At 49.7% G+C, this 21,676-nt stretch overlaps 1 protein-coding gene across 2 annotated transcripts; it reads right to left on the bottom strand.

Annotated features, from left to right (window-relative positions):
• Positions 1-468: 468 nt before the first annotated feature.
• Positions 469-21,643, bottom strand: TGFB3 (transforming growth factor beta 3). 2 transcript variants are annotated; one of them, XM_007064175.4, is made up of 7 exons: positions 21,169-21,643; positions 9,530-9,693; positions 8,549-8,678; positions 6,872-6,979; positions 5,798-5,969; positions 4,760-4,913; positions 469-1,850 (listed from the first exon to the last, which is right to left on the bottom strand). In XM_007064175.4, the coding sequence occupies exons 1-7, from the start codon at positions 21,641-21,643 to the stop codon at positions 1,692-1,694; spliced, it is 1,362 nt and encodes a 453-aa protein (XP_007064237.1). In that variant the 3' UTR covers positions 469-1,691. The 2 variants fall into 2 exon arrangements, with proteins under 2 accessions (XP_007064237.1, XP_037756652.1); XM_037900724.2 differs by lacking the exon at positions 6,872-6,979.
• Positions 21,644-21,676: the final 33 nt, after the last annotated feature.

Consider the following 21,676-nt stretch of genomic DNA (forward strand, 5'->3'; position numbering starts at 1 on the left):
TATCTTGCCGTGGGCATGTCTCTGAGACTGTACAGGAGAACTGGGTGGCTAGATTTGGCAAACTGAAGCAGTCTGAATGTGTCTATGGGACAATTTCTTTGGTATTTACATGTGTGCAAGTCCATGTTTAGAAAACGATATATGTCTGTGTGCCCATTTGTGACAGGCTGTAACTCTACTTGTTTTCTCACTTGGCAGACAGCAAACAAGAGCAAATCCAGCTGAACGTGTAAAGTTGTTAAGCCACAGTGACTGTCGTGTACTCTGTGGCAGGCTATCTATAAGTGCATTGCCATATGTGTTGGATTCTATCCATATTTTTTTTGTATTGACAGGGAGGTTGTGTCTGTCTGACAGCACCTGGTGGAGGTGATTGCATATCAGAGGTGCTAGGTGGGATGTGGCACATACAGAACTGGTACCATTTGGGTGGACTGCATGGATCTTGACCTGGCCTTCAGGATGAGTGTTTTTTGGCAATGGGAGGAAGAGGAGCTTTCAGGCATGATCTCATCTTGTGAGTCTCTAGCTAGCCGTAGTGCTCTGTGTTCCCAGTGAGAATGGGACAAGGGGTTCTGAGTTGGGGGCAGATCTCGCAGTCACCCTAGCCTATGTTGCAGCTAGAACAGAATTCTGATATGATAAAATCTCTACCCCTTCAGCAAATATTGCCTCTGGTCAGAAAATTCCATTTCCCAAAAAAATATTTATTTTTTTACAATGGTTTTGAGATTAATATTTTTTTTAAACCTTGGCAGGTGAGACCTGGGCTAGGTTCTTGTGCAGGAGAGATGCAGAATTCCCTTAGGCACCTCACACACCACAACAAACAAAGGGTCCTTTGGGGGGAACAACCCAAGACTGGATGGGTCCAAATCTAGGTACCCACAGGAGCCACGGTGCCTGCACTGACGCAAAAACCTTCCAGCAGGACCTCCAGGAGTGGAGAGTCGCTGCATGGCAAGGGAATGGAGACATCAAGCCTTCTGTGAATGGAGTCAGCACACCCTTCCCTTCTTCTCTCAGATTAGCCCATCCTGAGCAGCTTGAAAGTGGGGCTTGTGATCTGGATTTAGACCTCAGTACTCAGGAGCTACAGAATGGACCTTTGTGATTTGCAGGATACAGTGTAAGCTGTGGACTCCTTCATCCCAGCTCTGAGGCAGCAAGAGCCTGGATGTCTCTCTCAGATCCCCTTCTTGGTGAACTTTATTTTTTTAAGAAAACTTGTTTGTTCCTTCATAAAGAAATCCTGATTCTTCAGGACAGAGGGAGGGCTGGGGTCCCAGGATAGCTGGAGCCGGAACAGAAAGGATTGTCCAGCCTCCCTTCTCCCTTTCCAGCACGCTCATCACGCTCTCCTGCTTCCCATTCTCAGCTATCCCCTGCCTCCAAACACAGTGCAGTTTCTCCATTCAGTGCCCCTCCACCAAAAGTCCAGCCATTCTGAAGAGTGTGGTCTTCACATCACCAAAGTGACTCTCAGAGAGAAGTACATGGAGCCACCAAGACAGAGAAATGTTCCAAAAGGGATCCCCAAAGTGCGTGATATGTCCTGAGCTACAGGGTTAGAAGCCCAGGCCTCGGTGTGCTCAGGTCTCTGGCCCCCTTGTTCCCTTCATGTTACTCTGGGAGCCAGAGAGTAGGTGGTAACTGTTTCTCTCTCAGCTTTGGGTAGGGCTGGGTGCCTTTCAGCTGCACTTGCAGGATTTCACCACCATGTTGGAGAGCTGCTCCACTTTGGGGGTCCTCCCAACATAGTACAGGATGGTGAGGGGCTCCAGATCCTGGGGGACACAGCAGGGCGAGGCAGACGCCTCTGGATTCAGCGTGTGATACAGGCCCAGCACCTGCAGAAACAAAACACATGTAGGAACTATGTTGGAGATGCCTGAGGCTACTAGGGCTGCCATGTGATGCTTTTCCACTCCAGTGGGATCAGCAGAGCTGGTCTCCAGGCATTTATATCACTCAACACTATAGTACTTGACTGACTGGCAGGGACACTCTCCAGTAGGTTTGCCCCAAAATAGGGCCCATCTTTGAAAGTTTCTAATCTGTCCAGCCTTGAATGAGCCTTTATTATTTACTGCCAAGTCCATTTGCTCTGATGATCGAAGCGAGTGATCTATGGAGCGTAAATGCAGCCTGAATAACAACTAACCCCTCTTAGCTGGGCATTGGCATGGCTGCTGGTGTCAAAATTTATGCTTTTAACAAAGCAGGGTGTAACTAGCCTGGGGCCATGTTGTGCTGAGCTCCATAAAAAGCAGCTGAAAAAATCAGTGTTGTTGATTTCAGCCAACTTCTCCAGATAGTACTGGATTTAATCCAGCTTCTCAAGTATCCATGATTCCCTCCCAGCTTTGAACCATCTGATGAGCTCGCTCCACTCCATCCTCCAAGTCATTACACTATAGTACTGGAGCCAGAACAGAGCCCTGTGGGATCCCACTGGATTCCTCCTCCCAGCTGGCCCTGAACCACTGGTGATTATACTCTCTAGTCACGTAACTCTCTTATAGCAGTAGCCATGTTTCTCCTCAAAGGTAGCTGCATTTCAGTGGTGGGTGACATCTACATTTACAAGGTGAAAATCTGCTCTCACCTGCCCCAGTCCGGTCCCATTGACTGCACTGGAGTTGGCCCTATTTTAAATGAAAGGAAAGTTTGGCCCATGGTCTAAGTCGGGGTGGGCAAACTACGACCAGGGGCCACATCAGACATTTTAATCTGGCCCTCGAGCTCCCACCGGGGAGCAGGATCCGGGGCTTTCCCCACTCTGGCACTCCAGCCGGGGAGCAGTATTGGGGGTTTGCCCCGCTCCACACATGCCGTGGCTCTGCACGGGTCCCAGAAGCAGCGGCATGTCCCCACTCTGACTCCTAGGCGTAGGGACAGCCAGAGGGCTCCGCACACTGTCCCCGCCCCAAGTGCGGCCCCCGCAGCTCCCATTGGCTGGGAACCGCAGCCAATGGGAGCTGCAGGGGTGGCACCTGCAGATGGGGCAGCATGCAAAGCCACCTGGCCATACCTCCGGGTAGGAGCCAGAGGGGGGACATGCCGCTGCTTCTGGGGGCTGGAGGTAAGCGCTGCCCAGAGCCTGCACCCCTGACCCCCTCCTGTGCCCCAACCCCTTGCCCCAGCTTTGAACCTTCTCCCACCCTCCAAACCCCTCATTCCCAGCCCCACCCCAGAGCCCGCACACCCAGCTGGAGCCTGCACCCCAACCCCCTGCCCCAGCCAGGAGTCCCCTCCCACATCCTGAACTCCTCATTTCTGGCCCCACCCGAGACCCCACTCCCACACCCAACCCCCAATTTCATAAGCATTCATGGCCTGCCATACAATTTCCATACCCAGATGAGGCCCTCGGGCCAAAAAGTTTGTCCATCCCTGGTCTAAGTGCTTTGGAATTGTACAGTGCTATGGAAACATCCTATTTTATTATATAGATCCATCTAATCCCCATTTCTTTATCTTCCCTCTGGGACATCCCCCTCCCTGAAATGCTGCACACCCCCTGAGACAGAAGTGAAGTTGGTTCAAAGTGATTATTTGTGAGGAATCTTCTGTTTCTCACAGTATTTGCCCCTAGGCACTTCTGACAAACTGCCTTACTAGATCACCGTTCTAACAACTGACCAAGGTTTTACCATTAATCTTGTTGCTCACTAATTTCCTGCTTTTTCCTTGTTCCTTCGAAAACAGGAACCAGCCCAAATTCCCCTTACATTTACACTGATTCAGCCCCACTGACTTCCAGAAAACCACCTAACAGAATGTGCCCCTCTCCACACACACTTGCCCTTTTCCTGTGCCCTGGGAAGGAGATCTCATCCCCATGGAGCCATTGGTCCCACCCACCCTTTACCCTGCTTCCAGCATTTGTTCTTTAGTCATTTCCTTGGTTCCAGTACTCCCACTGCTGCTAGCCCTTTAGCTCAGTCAGGCCTTGCTGATGTGCATATGCTCAAGTCAGCAAGAAGGTTTTAACCTGCTTCCTGAGATCCCTCCCTTACCCACTTAGCTATCATTGCATTGAGTATCCTGTTACCAGTGGCAATTTTAGTGAAGCTTGAAGCAAAGTAGCTAGTCAGCAATTCTGCCTTCTCTCTGTCCTGCTGCCATCTCCCCTTCCTGGGGGTGGGGGGGTGGGGAGGGGATATAGTCCTATCTACACACAAAATCACTTCACCCACAACTGGAATGCAGAGCATTCACTTCACCCAACACTGGGGTATTAGGCAGCAGCTGTTTACAAGTGCCCAGCAGTGTTCGGTGACAGTTTACAACAGAAAGTGCAGAAGAATCCTATATCCAGTGGAAACTGCAGGAGGAGTTTAGGAAGCAGAATATAATTATTGGAGTTGAAACTTGACCTGAGCATTTGGATTAATATCCCATCCATTACACACAACCCCCCCCCCCCCCCCCCCGCTGCCACCAAAAAAAAGTACCCGGGGATCTTTAATGATCACAGGTGGTCAGCATGGCTGTTTAAAATCTCATTTGATAGACAGCCGCACAAAACTCCTGAGCATTGGGCTGAGGCATGGGCTCAGTACCTACTCCAAAGGTAGCGTGCCCCCAACTGAACCATCCCCACCATTGCCTGCAGCACCCTGAGGTTTCCTGGCACTGGCCTAGCTTGCCCCTACTTCACTTGAAATAGATCAGCCCCGAGGGGGTTATAGCTGCAAGCCACAAGCAACCACCGTCATTAGAAGCCCCTGTCAGTATCAAATGCCTGTCGTACCGTGCTGTGGGTTGTGTCTGCGCTGCGGAGGTATGGGCAAGGGCCTGAGCAGAAGTTGGCGAAGTAACCCTTGGGCTCATGGACCCATTTCCAACCCAGGTCCTGTCGGAAGTCGATGTAGAGAGGACGCACACAGCAGTTCTCCTCCAAGTTCCTGACACAAAACATTGGCACAAAGTGAATTCAAGGACATAGGAAAGATGGGAGCTTCTGCCCCTCCCCCACGTGGCTCAAGGGCTTCATGCCCCATTGAAGGATACAGTCTTTTAAGTAGAAGGAGCTATTATCTCCCATGCCTGGTCTGACTGCGTGACTAGGCCTGATGCTACTCTGGGAGAAACATAGTTTTGGGTGACCATGCTGCATGGCTACTACAAACAGAGCTGGGAGTAGCAAGAGAGAGGGAGGTCTGCAAATATGGCAGTGCTCAACTTCTACCACCAGGGGACACCCCCATCAAGATGTGGGGAAGGGAGAGGGAAAGAACCTGGGTACATATGAAAATTCCTTTTAAAAGCAGAAGTGGAACATCAGAAACAAATCATAATGGCCAAGCGTGGGGACACCATGTTCAGCAACCCCCAAAATATCCATCAAAAGACCCAGCCTTGGTTGGATGACATGGCAAGTTCCAGCACACACTGATAGTTCAAATGTGTCCTGCAGGAGGCAGTTCAAGTCCCCATAGGTCACACTCGCTGGCTAGCAGCTCAGCGGCAATAGTGGGGCTGTTTTTCCAATCTGTGTCAGTTTCTCCTAGGACTCCAGACACCAATGAGCTCTTGTCCTGGGATGAAGAAGCAGCATCCTGAGCTGGCCCAGCACAGCTCTGCCTTTAAAAGAGCCCTGGGGAGTGCACTGATTCACAAACATCTCAGAGGACCCTGCTTATCCCAGCAGTTTCCAATGGGCTGGAAGCTTCCAGGTGTTTCCATGTCACCTGGCAAAAAAGCAGCAGCTATCCCAGAACTGGTGATCCTACTGCTGCTTGACTGAGGGGGAAGGATAACGCCAGGGGTAGGTCGGGTCCTTGCTTACCGGAAGCAGTAATTGGTGTCTAGAGCTCGTTTCTTCCTGTAACCTCCCAGAGCTGGACTTTCAAACCGATGTGGGGGTAACATCATCAAAATCAGGTGGGGGTTGTGAAGGTCCTTCTGCTTCTTCAGCCGCCCCAAGTCCCCACGCCCATGGTCATCCTCACTGTCAATGCCTGAGGACAGAAAAAGGCACCCTCCTGTAAAGGGTTTGCCTCAAAGCAGAAAGGGGACTGTATGGACCGAGGAAGGTGTGGAGAGAGACCCCAGAAGACCTTTCAGCGACCTGGGCATGACTGTGTAATGCTTTCTCCCACTCCTAACCTAGGGAGAAGGGGACTCAATCTCCCTGTTACATTCACTCCTGGACTTCTTCCCAGACTGCACCCAAACTGGACCCTCACTTGGCCAGCGTGAATTTGGTTGTCACTGGCCTGAAATAGAGGCTTGTGGGCCACTTGTTTTACTATTTGCAAACTGCTGGTCAGGCTGTTAATCAGTCCCCCTCTCTCTTGGCTTCAGTCCCAGGACAAGCAGAAAGATGAATGGTTTAACGATGTCAGATCATTGGCACTCTGCAGAAATAGCCTCAGAAATGGAGTTGGTGGGGGCTAGTGGCTACAGCCCAAGGCTCAGAGCCAAGAGATTCCTAGTTCTTAACCCAGCCAAGCCACTGTCTCTCTATGCCACCTCAGGCAGGATGTCCGATTCCTGGTGCTTCAGCCACCCTATCTGGAAACCAGAGTGAAAAACAGAATCTCACGAGAAATCTGAGAATGCAGCAGAGTCAAACTTCCCAGAGAGAGGTTACAATACACAATTACCCCTTTCTGCACACATCCATCCATACACACATATATATACACTCGTGTACTTAGCGGCACACACACTCTAAACAAAGAATTAATGCAGTGAAACAATCCACGTGCAAGCCCATATCTATAATCACTACATGTACATGGGGTTCCCTGGGTGTAAAATACTCAAACATTCAGATCAAACTGGAGAGTCAGTTCTTCTGCAGCTGCTCCATGCTCCTCTCTCCCATGAGGTTCCCCCAACCCTTGCCCCTTGTCACCTTTGAACTTGACCTCCAGCACCTCGTTAAAGTTTTCCAAGATGTCCCCATTGGGCTGAAAGGTGTGACATGGACAATGGATGCTGATCTCCAGACCCAAGTTGGACTCTGCAGAGAAGAGGTGACTCCATGAGAAACACATTCTAGCTATATGAACTGTCCTTCAACGTATGAAGAGAGTCCCAGGGAGGCAAGAAACCCCATAGCTCTTCAGATCTGGGATCAGCACAAGGGCTGCTGGATGACATGGGAGGTGGGGACCAGCTATTATCTTAAAAAAGAGAATGAGAGGCTTCACTTGTACCAACAGCCATGCCCTTGTTAAAAGGAATCTTCTCCTGAGGGGAGGAGGACATTTATGGCTAGATTTTCTAAAGCACTCAGCACCTAACAGCATCTGTTTTCTTTAGTGGGTGCTATTGGAAGCTGAACCCTTTGTGTTCAAATCTGGCCCTAAGTGTCTATGTTAAGTCAGTTTTCTTCCCCATCACTGCTCCATTAACAGGCCTCCATCTACTGCTGGAGGAAGAGTCCTGAAGGCAAGTGAGTGTGACATGAATAAATGTTTCACTGGGAGCATTTTCCCAGCCGTGATCAGTACAGCAGCTGCAGCCTCCTGTTTTTGTTGATTTTCCATCTAAGTCACACAGATTTTCCTGAGGTAATGTGTTTCTTCATATTAATGAAAACTTCCTGAGACCTGCCATACTGTGTGGTCACAAGAGAGGTTCTCATGGTAGCAGGAATCTGTTGACACAAGAGTCTTACAGAAGCTCCTATTCTATGTCTTTGTATGAATGGAAATGGCTGTCTGTCTGTGGTATTTCTAAGGTACCTGTCACTTTGATACCTAAGCACCATCCACATTGTGACCACTTGCATTGCACAGTATCAGCCAGCATGACTGCCCAAAACTAAGTGTGATACAGGTACTGAACTCAAGTCATTAAGGACAGAAGTTGGACTGCTTTAAAATAGGAGCCAACAAACTCATGGCTCATCCTTCCTGAGACTGGCTTCATGCCAAGTGCCTGCATTCCAGCTTTCAGTGACACCCAGGTTCCAGCTGTGAGGGTAATCAAGCTGTGACTCATGGTACCTGTGATCCAACTATGAGGGGTACTGAGAGTTATCCCGTAACTGTTTGCTGACTCTGCTGAATGATAGCAGAGGCAAAACTATTAATATGTTCTCAGCCACAGCCCTTTGTACACTGTAATACTGTGGCCTCTATCTAGCTAGATGTGTCAGACAAATGCATTAGACTAGAAGCCTCTGGTATTCCCTCACCTTTACACCTGTGAGACTTTAAACAGGCAAGAGAATCAGGATTCTTGGTCCCACCACATTGTTTGCAGTTCTAAAGGAGCTCAGCCTCTTGAAGAGGAGGAAACCTAGCCGCTATCATGTCCTGTAGAGAATGGGAACTCCAGGGAGGGCTAGGTAGCTAAAGGAGTATGGAGGAGGCACACCAGGGCAGCTCCTTGTGGGTAGTCTTGTCTCAAACTGGGCAGAACTGCTTTTGTTGGAACCTCACTGCCTCGGACTGAGGGAACTACCCTTTTCTAGAGGGAGATGAGGTTTTCCTGTGTACGTTATCTTAAGGAATGGCACTGGTGGCTCCCTGAGCGAACCAGACCCTCCACCCAGGCCTGTCTGAGACAGCAAGACCCCTACCTCTGCGCAGGAGCCACTCACGCACAGTCTCAGTGACATCGAAGGACAGCCACTCGGCAGAGCCCCTCGTTTGCACATTCCTGCCGCTGAGGTAGCGCTGCTTTGCTATGTGTTCGTCAGGCCGGAGGATCTGTGTTGGGAGGAGACACAAAGGGAATCAGCCAGTGCAGCATGGCTGGGGAGCAGATACACCTCACATTCTCTGTTTCCCCACCAGGGTTAGGTTTGTTATGAACTAATCGAGGAGGAGTGTGCCAGGGAGGGATACATTGGGAATGACCTCATCTTTCCTTCAGGAATACTCTGTCACAGGTGAGAGTGATACCCACTCTCTAGGCACAAACTGGAGCATTGCATGGGACCTTTACAAAGCATCTTGCTCTTAGAGGACTGGCCAAACCTTCTCCTGCTGTGTCCCAGTGGCAGGGGAGGGTTGAGGGAGTGCTAGCCTGGGCTGTAGGAGAGCTGGGTTCAATTCCTGCTCTCACCAACATCCTGTGTGACCTTGGGCATGCCCCTTAGTTTCTCTGTGCCTCAGTTACATCTGTAAAATGAGGATAATAGCTCTTACCTGCCTCACAGGGGTCTTGGGAGGATAAATACATTAAAAATTGTGAAGTTCTTAGATACTGTGGTGATGGGGGCCATGTAAGTACAATAAATAGGGGTGTAACTCTGGAGAGGCATGGAACACTGGAATACTGCAGCAGATGGGAACCTCTAGGAGAGGGCACCATGCCAGGATACCCAGGGTATCTGAGAATGAGTGAGCAGGAAAAGGGGCAGCAAAGACCCAGGGGAGAAAAGGACCTAAAAAGGTCAGGCTGAGGTGGCTGCCTGCGCTGGGGGAATTAAGAGGGTTTTAGCCCCTTCCTGCCCCCTGCCTTTGCACACCCTAGTTCTGTTTAGCCCTGAGAGCCACAGCCAAGCTGCCCCCTCATCCTGCCCCCTAATGCATGGAGCTGGGGGAGAGCCACTCACCTGGAAGAGCTCAATGCGCTGCTCGCTGCGTTTGGAGCTTGGGTTGGGCATTCGCAGCACCCGGAACTCAGCCCGGAACAGATTGGTGCTGTTCTTCTCTGCTGAGGACACGTTGAAGCGGAAGACATTGGAGGTGATGCTCTTGGGGCAGATGCCCAACTCATCTAGGAGACAGAGAGGGAGGCTGAGAGCCATGGGCTAGAGTAGGAGGGCCTGGGCAGAACAGCACAGCTAACCCTGTGAGCAGCAGTGGATTGGCAAGGGGCATTCTGAACAAAGCCTGCCATTTGAACTTCTGCCACGTTTACACTGCAATCTGACTGTCCTGGCTGAAGAAAACAGATGGGGGCAAATTCTCCACCCAAGCCTGCTCTAAACCAGAGATTTTTCTGCAAAATTTTCCCACTGATGCTACCATTGTTTCATCTTAACCAGCCACGGCAATAGAGGGCCCCAGGTAGACCAGTCACCAGCATTTTTTATTCCATGTCATCTAACCCAGCTCAGGGCTGGTTTAATCAACACAGGTTTAAAATGCCAGTGGCCATGCAATCCGCATCTGCACTAACGCTCCCACTGTTGGTCTCACCAGGGGAGTTGAACAACATTTTTCTGGAGTAGACAAGGCGTCATGTACATGAGTCCCACCCCACTAAAGGCAAGCGAGTACCTCTGGATTTACATCACCGCCTCTGAGCACAGGACCTGGTCCAGTTGTCTTTGAACCTTAGTTTCACAAAATTCTCTTAGAAAAAACTATTTGGATATGGCGCAGTCTCCTGGAATGAAAACTGGTCAGAGGCCACAAAGCATGAGGCAAGGAGGGGAATTTGGGGGTGTTGTGGGTACTGGGCCTTAATGCCAAGTCCTAATCTTCACTGATGGACTGACTGAAGGACTGACATCGGATACTAGCCGCAAACACCGGCAAGGACAGAGACATAATCCCAAGGGACCTAGAGAGATTAGACCAATGGACTGGAAATAACAGAATGGGGCAGCCTGCTGGGGAAAAGTACTCAGACCCCAGATACCCAACAGGAAGGGAGGGGAGGGGCCTGGAGAATGGATGTGGTATGAGTCAGAAGAGGGGCCCCACAGAATGAGCCTCACCTCATCCAACATATTGTACTGCCTCTGTTCTCCCCCTCCCCTCTCCTCTGCCCTAGGCTTACAGAACTGCCCAGCCGTACCTGGGAGTGCAGCTCCCTGAACTCATGCTTCACCTTCATCCTGGGTACAGAACAGCCCTCATGACTTCCACCTCTAAAGCCAGCATCACCCTGGCCCCTTCAGTCCCTGCTCCTCTCTGCCCCCATATGCCGGTTTACTGCTAGCTGCGTAGAGCATGCAGCTTCTCATGTGCTGCAGACCCAGCACAGTGAATGGGCCCTCAGTGGGGCGTTAAGCACTGCTCTATTGTGTGACAAATGATGTGACATTTGTGTTGGTCTTAAGAAAAGAATTATCCCATGTTTCTGCTACAGTCCCAGCATGTGACGAACAGACAGGAGGCCTTGTTAATCCTGAAATAACACCCTGGTCTCAGACACTTCTCTTCACGGCACCATCAGCTTCCAAAGGAAACAGGGCAGCAGGCTCTGAAGAGAGGGGCTAGTGTAAAACCAGCACCTTGGAGAGGAGACAAACCTATCCACAAATGGACATAAGCTCCCACCACAAGTTCCCAGGGCCAGATTCTGCTCAGCATGCCATTGGTTAAATCCACAGTCACTCCAGTGAAGACAAAGGCCCTACTCTTGATTTACACCGAGACTCAGAGAGCAGGAGTGCAAGAGTTCATGGGGATTCACCCCCTGGATGCTCTGACTTTCCAGCCAAGCCAAGGTGTAAGACAAAATGCTGCTCCCATTGAACTTGCTTGGGAGTTTTGCCATTGGCTTTTTTGGGACCATGGTTGGAACAACTTCCCCATCCAACAGGATTTATCTGATGCATTGCTCTCACCCAGGAGACAGATGCTTGATGCATAATGGGTGAGTATCCCAGAAATGGCTCAGATCCCTACAGCAGCAGCAGACAGGACTGCTCACGCCCACAACTCAGCAGCAGACTGAGGACATGCCAAGCCATGCTGTGATAATGGGCAGGTAGGTTCTTGTAGCAAACCATGAGTTCTTAGTTTCACTCCACAGAAAGGTGCTGTCTCTCAAATGACACATGAAATCAAGGCCTTGGCCCATATGCTCATTAACAGTCCCAGGGCATCCTCCTGGAAGAAGCATAACTTGGGCAATTCCACTCTGCCCCTAGGACCACTCTGTAGATACTGTCTTTCACTTCACTTCCTGTCCTAAACGGTTTTGTAGTGTTGCTAGTCACTATTAGCCAGGTTGCACTTCCATTCCAGAGGTGTCTGCCTGTCAGTGGTGGGTGAAGTGGTTCCTATATCCATGTACATGCTTTACCCTATGTGCAGTGCAGTTAAGGCTTAGTTAATTAATGTGTATAACAGACCCTGAGATCCTTGGCTAAAAAGTACTAGAGAAAGGCTATTGTTTTTATACCTTATCCCTCTCCTGCTCTCACCACATCCTCTTCTTTCTGTCTGTCTAATCTTTCTAGCCCTCATCACCTTGTTATCTGAGCACATCCCAGTATTTACTGGTAGAACTAACAATCTTTCTTTCTTTCTTTTCAGCATGTAAGAGAAATAGCTTGTTTATAGTTGTTTCCATTTACTATGAGTGTGCTGTACAAAAAAGGCTTTGTTGAGAGAAAGCTAAGTTGATAGTTCTGTATTTCATTCTGAATGCAGTCAGGTCCATGCCCAATCTTGTCTCTTGTGGTAGACTGGGCCCAACTCCTATGAAATCTCTGTCTCCAGTACTCATTAGCCTCACCCACTGGTTGCCCATTTCATTGATCTGGTGGGATGAAGCTGTCGCTGGAGGTCCTGATCACAGAGGAAGAGTGATCGACCTCTTAGGAAGTTAGAGCCAGTCCCACCAGAGGCGCGTAGAGGGAGTTTGAATATCAGGACAGAGACTTCAAACTGGACTCTGGGCTTGATCGGACACCAGTGCAGGGATCTACCTAAGCAGACAGGTGTTTGGAACCAGCTACACCTGTTCCAGAGTCTGGTGCTTCATTTGTGGATCACGTGAGTTGAAATACCTGAGCCTGGAGATCATGAATGCATGGATATCCCTGTGGCCAGGTCTGTGTCTGATAGGGTGGGGTGCAGGCTGATGGCCATTCATCATTGAATGGAGCAGTTTTTGCCACCATTGCATATTTGGGTGTCCAGTAGCACCAAGAAGCCCAAAAGGGCTCAGGGCTGTGGGCTGACTCAACAATCTGAAAGCAGATGCCTTCGATTGTAGAGGATGTGATACAGAAGGTAAGTTCTTCAAAGTGCTTCCTCTTCTGACCAGTGTAACCTCAGCTTTGCCTGAGTCAGTATTAGCCAGCTGCTCTGATCCAAGTGCTAATTTGAGGAAGGCCCTGAATGAGATGGTGCTGTTTGTTTGATACAAAGGAGAGATGGAGCTGGGTATTGTCTGATGGCACTTCTGCCCATGTTGTTTCACCAGCTCCGCCAATGGCTCATATAGATGTTGAATAATGTGAGGGAGAGGATTGAGACGTATGGGTCTCTGCAGTTGAGGGCTTTGGACGTGGAGGGACAATTGGCCAAAGGACCCAGTGGGTTTGGTATAACTGCACCCCTCTCCCAAGATGGCCTCTGTTTTGTGACATGAGGCCAAGCAAGGTCACTCGCTGGCAGATATGAGTCCTCCTCTCTGAGACCATCCAGTCAGCACTCAAAACGTAGCTGGGGCTGAGTCACCTGAATCTCAGGAGACCCTGGATTCCTGGAGTAGAGGGACTTGGAGGGGCAGAAGGGGATTATTCTGATTATTCTTTTAAGGTTGGTTCTTGTAGGTTTTTGTCTCCAGATTTATGTGCTTTGGAGAGACAATGGCATCCTTCTCTTCTTTAATGAATCTCAGCTCTCTCACCACCCCCACTCTAATATAGCAGAGCCTCCAGACACACCCATGAGTTGCGAGTGTGGCAGCAGGGTATTTGACTATCTTTGGCTGTTGCTCCCTCACCCCATATTCCCTGTAGCCCCCTCTCTTCTGTCCCCTTGAAATCCCATCTGTGCAGTACAGTGCAGGGCAGATATTGGTAGCCTACATGCTGAATCCAGCCGCCTGTGTATATGAAGGGAAACACAGAAGGCTTCATGCCTCCAACATCTCTCTCTCTCCTACTTTCCCCAGGTAACTGGTGGTCTCTCTGGTTGTCTCTCTCTGCTGGTCTCCAGAACAGGCTGCTTGCCTCGGGTGTGAGAAGTGGGTGACTCACACTTGCCACTTATTAATTGTGGCATATGGCTCTGAGCGCGGGTTGGGCTCAGACAATGGGATAATAGTGGTTTGGGGCTCCCTACAGCAGTGGTTTTCAAACTTTATTTCTGGCGACCCAGTTGAAGAAAATTGTTGATGGCCGTGAACCAACAGAGCTGGGGATGAGAGGTTTGGGGTGCGGGAGGGGCTCAGGGCTGGGGCAGAGGGTTGGGGTGCAGGGATGAGGGCTGCAGGGTGGGGCCAGGAATGAGGGGTTCAGGATGCAGGAGGGGGTTAGGGCTCTGGGCTAGGGGTGCAGGTTCTGGGGTGTGGCTGGGGATGAGGGGTTTGGCGTGCGGGAAGAGGCTCCGGGTTTGAGGGGGCTCAGGGCTGGGGGAGGAGATTGGGGTGCAAGATTGGGGCGTGGGCTTGCCTTGGGCAGCTCCCGGTCAGCGGCACAGCGGAGATGCTAAGGCAGGCTTCCTGCTTGTTCTGGCACCGCAGACCACGCTGCACCCCGGAAGCAGCCAGCAGAAGGTCCGGCTCCTAGGTGGAGGTGCGCAAGTGCTTGGGGCAGGGGCCCCGTGGCCCCCCACCTCGGAGCCGAACCTGCTGTTGGCCGCTTCCAGGGCGCAGTGCGGTGTCAAAACTGGTAGGGAGTAGCCTGCCTTAGCCAGGCAGCACTGCCAATGGGACTTTTAATGGCCCAGTCAGTGGTGCTGACCAAAGCTGTTGTGACCCAGTGCCTTACATTCCGCGACCCACAGTTTGAAAACCACTGCCCTACAGGCTGCTTGGTGTGGACAGCACAAGTGGGCAGGGCTGGGGAGAGGACTGTAGTGGCACCACTGTCCCTTTAGAAATAAATTAGGAGACTCTTTTAAGCCAGTGGTGTTCAGCTCCTCCCCCGCGTACTGCTTGCAAGGCTGGGGATGGGATGGGAACAGGGACTGCCGTTCACCCAAACACAAACAGCCTGTGTTTTGGAGGGTTTGCTGACGACCTTGGACAGAGCACTCTGCTCTCTAGGGAAGTGAGACCTTCCTTGAGCAATGGCCACCTTCCCCTCCTGTGCTTTAGTGCCCTGGGTAGCACAGCAGAAAGAGCATTCCCTCAAGTGACAGCTCTGATCATGGATGGGGTCAGGTGCCTGCTTTTCTAATATAACCAGGTTCGCCCTGCTGCAAGCTCACTCCTCAGCTTTCCCCATTGTCAAGTTGGTGTCCTGGAGAAGGATGAGGTCTCCAACCCAGTGAGTTGTTCAGCTGAAGGTTTGGAGTTAGGAAAGTTTTGAGCATGGCTACGTGTGCATGTGTGAGACTCCTCTGTATCAGCCCCTAAGATCCTTCACTGGAGTAAGACTGGCTTATGGCTCAGAATTTGCTCTAAGATCACCACCTGAGGATGACAGCATCAGGGGACAGTTAAACATTAGCCACTTTTGAAGACATAGGGCCAAATTCAACCCTGTTGTAAGTGAATTAAACTCCACTAACTTCAGTGGGGATGTGGCTGCTTACACCAGGACTGAATCTGACACAATGTCTCCCATGGCAACTCAGTTCCCAAGATGTCTCTCCCCAGGACACACACTGGCCAGTCCCGGGAATTCAGTCCAAATAGCACTTTGAACCCAGTGTTCAGTCATATACTGGGCATTCTGGATCTGGATGGGAAAGGTTAAATAATTTTAGTGCTAATCAAAATAAGAGACCAGCAGAATAAGAGACCTGGTAGTGATGGGTGACTTTAACTACCCAGACATCTCTTGGAAGAGTAATATGGCAAAACACAAAATTTCCAATAAGTTCTCTGAATGTATTAGTGATTGCACAACTGCAAACTACCTTGATTCAAAGGAAAGATAGGAAGAATAGTAAGAGGCCAATATGGATCCATCAGGAGCTATTTAATGACCTGAAAATCAAAAAGGAATCCTACAAAAAGTGGAAAAAGGATGGATTGCTAAGACAGAGTATAAAAGAATAGCACAAGCATGTAGGGACAAAAATCAGAAAGGCTAAGGCACAAAATGAGTTACACCTAGCAAGGGACATAAAAGGAAATAAGATGAGGCTCTTTGAATGCAGTAGGAGCAAGAAAAACAAAGGAAAGTGTAGGTTCTCTGTTTAAAGGGGAAGGAAGACTAATAATTGATGACATCAAGAGGGCTGAGGTGTTTATGTCTATTTTGCTTCAGTCTTCACTAAAAAGGTTAAAGGTGACCAGGTACTTAATGCAATTAATATTAACAACAAGGGGGAAAATATGTTAAGAAATAAGGAAAGCACAGGTTAAAGAATATTTAGATAAGTTAGATGTATTAAAGTGGGCAGGGCCTGATGAAATTCACCCTAGGGTACTTAAAGACACAGGTGCCAACTTTCGTCGCCGGTGGGTGCTCGTGCCCCCCCACCCCTGGCCCCACCCCTGGCCCACTCCACCCTCTGCCTGCCCCTATTGGACCCCTCCCCAAATCCCCACCCCAGCCCCGCCTCTTCCCCGAGCACGCTGCGTTCCCCCTCCTCCCCCCTCTCTCCCAGCGCTTGCCGCGCGAAACAGCTGTGGGAGGGGGGAGAAGCAGGACGTGGCGGTGCACTCAGGGGAGGAGGCGGAGCGGAGGCAGAGGTGAGCTGGGGTGGAGGGGCAGGTTGGGGAGCTGCCGGTGGGTGCAGAGCACCCACCAATTTTTCCCCATGGGTGCTCCAGCCCCGGAGCATCCACGGAGTTGGTGCCTATGCTTCAGGAACTAGCTGAAGCAATCTCAGAATCGTTAGCAATTATCTTTCAGAACTCCTGGAGGATGGGTGAGGTCCCAGAGGACTGGAAAAAGGCAAACATAGTACCTATCTTTAAAAGGGGGAACAAAGAGGACCCAGGGAATTATAGGCCTGTCAGCCTGACTTTAATACCTGGAAGAATACTGTCGTAAATGATTAATCAATGTATAGGTACCTAGAGGATAATAGGATTTCAAGGAATAGCCAGCATGGATTTGTCATCAAATCATGCCAAACACATCTAATTTCCTTTGACAGGGTTACTGGCCTAGTGGATGTGGGGAACCAGTAGACATGATATATCTTGATTTTAATAAGGCTTTTGATATACTCCCACATGACACGCTCATAAGCAAACTAGGGAAATGTGGTCCAGATAAAATTACTATAAGGTGGGTGCACAACTGGTTGAAAGACTGTACTCAAAAAGCAGTTATTAATGGTTCACTGTCAGACTGGGAGAACAAATCTAGTGAAGTCCCACAGGGGTCAGTCCCAGGTCTGGTACTATTCAATATTTTCATGAATGACTTGGATGATGAAGTGAAGAGTATACTTATAAAATATGCAGGTGACACCAAGTTGGGTGGGGTTGCAAGCACTTTGGAGGACAGGATTAGAATTCAAAACAGCCTTGACAAATTGAAGAATTGATCTGAAATCAACAAGATTAAATGCAATAAAAATAACTACAAAGTACTGCACTTAGGAAGGAAAAATTAAATGCACAGCTATAAAATGGGCATAACTGGCTAGATGACTGTACTGCTGACAAGGATCTGGGAATGTATCTCAAATGGAATATGAGTCAACAATGTGATACAGTTGTGAAAAAGCCTAATATCTTTCTGGAGTGTATTAACAGGAGTGTCATATGTAAAACATGGAAGGTAATTGTCCCACTCTACTTGGCACTGGCTCAGCTGGAGTTCTGTGTCCAATTCTGGGTGCCACTCTTTAGGAAAGATACGGACAAACTGGAGAGTGTCCAGAGGAGAGTAACAAAAATTATAAGAGGTTTAGAAAACCTGACCTACGAGGAAAGGTTGAAAGAACTGGACATGTTTAGTCTTGAGAAAAGAAGACTGAGGTGGGGCCTGATAACAGCCTGCAAATAGGTTAAGGGCTGTTATAAAGACTAGGGGAATCAATTGTTCTCCATGTCCACTGAAGATAGGACAAAAAGTAATGGACTTAATCTGAAGCAAGGGAGATTTAGGTTAGATAGTTGTAGTTAAACTCTGGAATAGGCTTCCGTGGGAGTTGTAGAATCCCCCTCATTGGAGGTTTTTAAGAACAGGTTGGACAAACACCTGTCAGGGATGGTCTAGGTTGACTTGGTCCTTCCCCAGCACAGGGGACTGGACTTGATGACCTCTTGAGGTCCCTTCCAGCCCTACATTTCTATGATTCTGTGATTAAAAAGAGTCTGCCAAATAGTGGCCCAGTGATGTTGCAACTTTCCCCCTCATCCCTTTTAATGTATCTCAGTCCTGGCCTGCACCACCCCCTGCTCTTCCATTCCTGCTCTCCCCCTGCCAAGGTGTGCCAATGCACCTCAAATGCCAGCCTTCAGCCTCCTATTATCTTTACTCACATTGCTCCTGCATTTGAACAGGCTCCTTCTTTCCTGGTACCAACCATCCTCCTTCTACCCCTCCAGAGATAGCATCCAAACCCTCTCCTTTCACCTCACCTTATTCTGCTGTGCTCCACTGTGGTGCTATCTGACACCATTTTCATGTCCAAACCATATTTGTCTATAGTGTGTCTATCTGATTTTGACTGTAAGCTGATTTTAACTCAGGGCAGGGACCTGGCCTACCAACGTGTTTGCAGAGCACCATTAATGGCATTATAGTAACAGTCCTCCTTCCTGCCTTGCAGTCTTCCCTGCTCCTTGAGTCCTGGTGTCTCCTGAGAAGATAGCTAATCATATAACCACACGGCATACAGTCTGCTAGAGATTAAATGAAATTAGTTGCATTACCCCATTGTATCCCTTATTCCACTTCATCATGGTAAGAGTAACGTAAATCTGGCAGTATGGCTGCAATCTGAAACTGCCACTACTGAGATGCAGCTCCTCCAGTACAACAGTGCCAGGAACCTCTGGCACCAAAACAGCATCCCCAATGCAATACTACAGCATCAGGGAACAGCCTGTATTGTGATATGACTGCATGTCCTCCACTGTCTTCCAAAACTGGGGAATCTCCAGCACTGACTGAACGGATTGCTCCGTGCCTACATCCACGCAGCTTCTGAATCTGCAATCTGCTGAGGGTTTGTGTCTGCTCAGTCTCTAGGTCTCTGTATCTGCCCCTGAATCTGGTTACTGTCTGCATCTGTGTCTGCTCAGCGTCTGCTCTGCACTTGCTCAACATCTGTTTTTCAGTGTCTCCTTGGTGTCTGTGTCCCATTGGGATCTCCTCCGCATCTACATCTCCTCAGCTTCTACTTTGGTGTCTGCTCTGCATCTGTGTGACCCTCTGTTCATTATCTGTCCCCTCAGCATCCCCTCAGTTTCTGCATCTGCTCAGCATTTCCTCAACCTCTGAGTCTCCTAGGCATGTATGCAGTGTCTTGTCATTATCTGTGTCTCCTTAATCTCCGAATTTCCTCAGCATCTCTTCTGTCTCCCCTCAGTGGCTGAATCTCCTCAGCAGTTCTGTCTCCCCAGTTTCTGTCTCCCTCCTCAGCACCTGCTTTCAGTCTCCTCAGCATCTCCTCCAAGTCTGTCTGCCTTTCTCAGCACCTGTATCTTTGTCTTCTCTGCATCTGAGGACACTCTGCACAGAGTGAATGGGTCAAAGCCATCCCTGTTGTAACCACTGAAGCCAGCAGAGTTTTGCCACAGATGAATTTGGCCTGATGCCTGGGACTCTGTTGTCCACATGAGAGACTGTTAGATTTCTGTTACTAGTCCTTGTGGGTAAATTCAGCCTACAAGCCTCAAACTCTTTCCTCCTCTTCCCCTCCCCCCCCCCCCCATCTTTTCCCTTTTCTTTCCTTTCTTCTTTCGTCTCTAGTCTCCTGTGTGTGTCTCTCTCCTCCCTTCCCCTCTTCTTCGGGATCTCAGTGCTCCAGACATTGGCTGGGCTTGCTATTCCCTGGCTAGAGTCTGAGCTGATGTTATTCCAAGACACTGAAAAGCCCATCCCTTGCCTGTCCTGTTGCCAATGCTCAAACTCCTCCACCTGCTGCGGAGCTGCTCTCCAGCCAGCGCTTGGCCTCTTTTTTTAAAAAAAATCATGTTTTAAAAATTAATCTTTGGTTTTTTTCAGACCCCTGCCTCGTCCGCGTCCCCCAGCTTCTCTCCAAACTCCCCTACACACTCTTTCCTAGACACCCCGCCCCCGGCTCTCTAATGCTCTGTCCAATGACTTGCTCCAGTCCCGCAGCACACACGCTTGCTGCCCCCTATCCCGGTAAGCAGTAATTTCAGAGCCCACGAGGACACCTAGTGGTAGGAAGGGGCATGAGGCTGTTCCCAGCATTCTATCTGCCCTCAGACTCTGAGGGTTTCTGTCTGTGTAGTCTCTCAGCATTAGCCAAACTTCCTTCCCTCCTACTGCGCTTTGAAAATCTCTGCTGTAAACACGAGTCACATTCACTGAACATATATGTTCAAAGACATGCAAAAACATACGGATCTCAACTTCCCCATCTGAGCAGATACACACGCCAAGAAACACTGCACATTCCAAGGCATAAACTCTTCCCAAGCACGTACAAACACACATAGAGATGTGCACATCTCACACCCACTCAGGTATACCACAAGACACAGAAACAAACATCTCATATGTCACTCCATCCTCACACAGGCGTGAAACACACAAGTACTCTTATCTCACTGGTAAGAAATGTAGATACCTATTTCAGACACACACACTGGTACTCACACATATATGTACACACACCTACTTGCACAAATGCACTTGTGCACACACAGATACAACATACATGCACATATATGCAGATGAAGACTGACAATGTATCATATAGGGTGGGTACACACACATTCACCTTTGTACAGACATCTGCGTGACCATATGTACATGCATACACACCCACACCTATGCATTGTCAAACACATTTTGCAGCCAATGTGGTGTCGCTCAATCACCTGAAAAAAGCAACAAAAAAGGAGTTTGCTATGACTGTCACTTTTCTCTTTGCTAGAGGTGGTTCAGGCCAAAGTAGAAGTGGCCACAATTATCCAGAAACCTGCCGCCTAGCTTGGAATGACCACCAGGGTCCGTGAATGCCCCTCACCAGGAAACTTCGTCCCTTCCCGATGGAAGTCCTGAGTATTCTTCCTGCTTTCCCCCTCCTCTGTCCCATCCCGAAGGCTTGGGAGTCCTTTCCTTCTTCCCCTTACTCCCTCCGCCCTTTTCCTCCCATGCCTAGAAAGCCCCTAAGCAGCCTTGCCTCTCAGCTTCATGCAGTGTGTGCCTCCTGCCCAGCCTTGGGTTCCTCCCAGGATGATGCCCTGAAAGCCAGGCACAGGAGCAGAGAATGACAGGGAACTTACTGTGCTCGGGGAGACCCTGGATCATGTCAAATTTGTGGATCTCCTTGGCGTAGTATGCGGACTCTAGACTGTCCTGAGCGCAGCTCTCCTCTTCCATCTCCTCCAGTAGCTCCCGGGTGCTGTTATACAGGGCCAGGATCTGGTAGGGCACATGAGCTGGTCCCACCGTCTCGGGGGGGCTCGTGAGCCTCAATTTGCTCAGGATCTGTCCCCTAATGGCCTCCACCCTCTTCTTCTTGATGTGGTCGAGGTCTAGGGTGGTGCAAGAGGAGAGCGAAAGGCTGACAGTGGCAAAGCTCAGCAGGCAGAGGACCACCAGAGCCCGTTGCAAGTGCATCTTCATGTGCGAGAGTAAAGAGGGGGCCACAACGGGGAGAGACCCCAGAGGAAGCGCAAGTGGGCTAGGGAGACCAGGCAGGGCTCTCGGTGCAGCCTCCCCAGATCCTGCAGACTGAGGCTTGGCAAGAAGGTGCATGAACTCACTGCGCTGTGAGAGATTCAGGACTTC

The sequence above is a fragment of the Chelonia mydas genome, chromosome 6 (assembly GCF_015237465.2).
Source record: "Chelonia mydas isolate rCheMyd1 chromosome 6, rCheMyd1.pri.v2, whole genome shotgun sequence".
Classification (NCBI taxonomy): Eukaryota; Metazoa; Chordata; order Testudines; family Cheloniidae; genus Chelonia; species Chelonia mydas.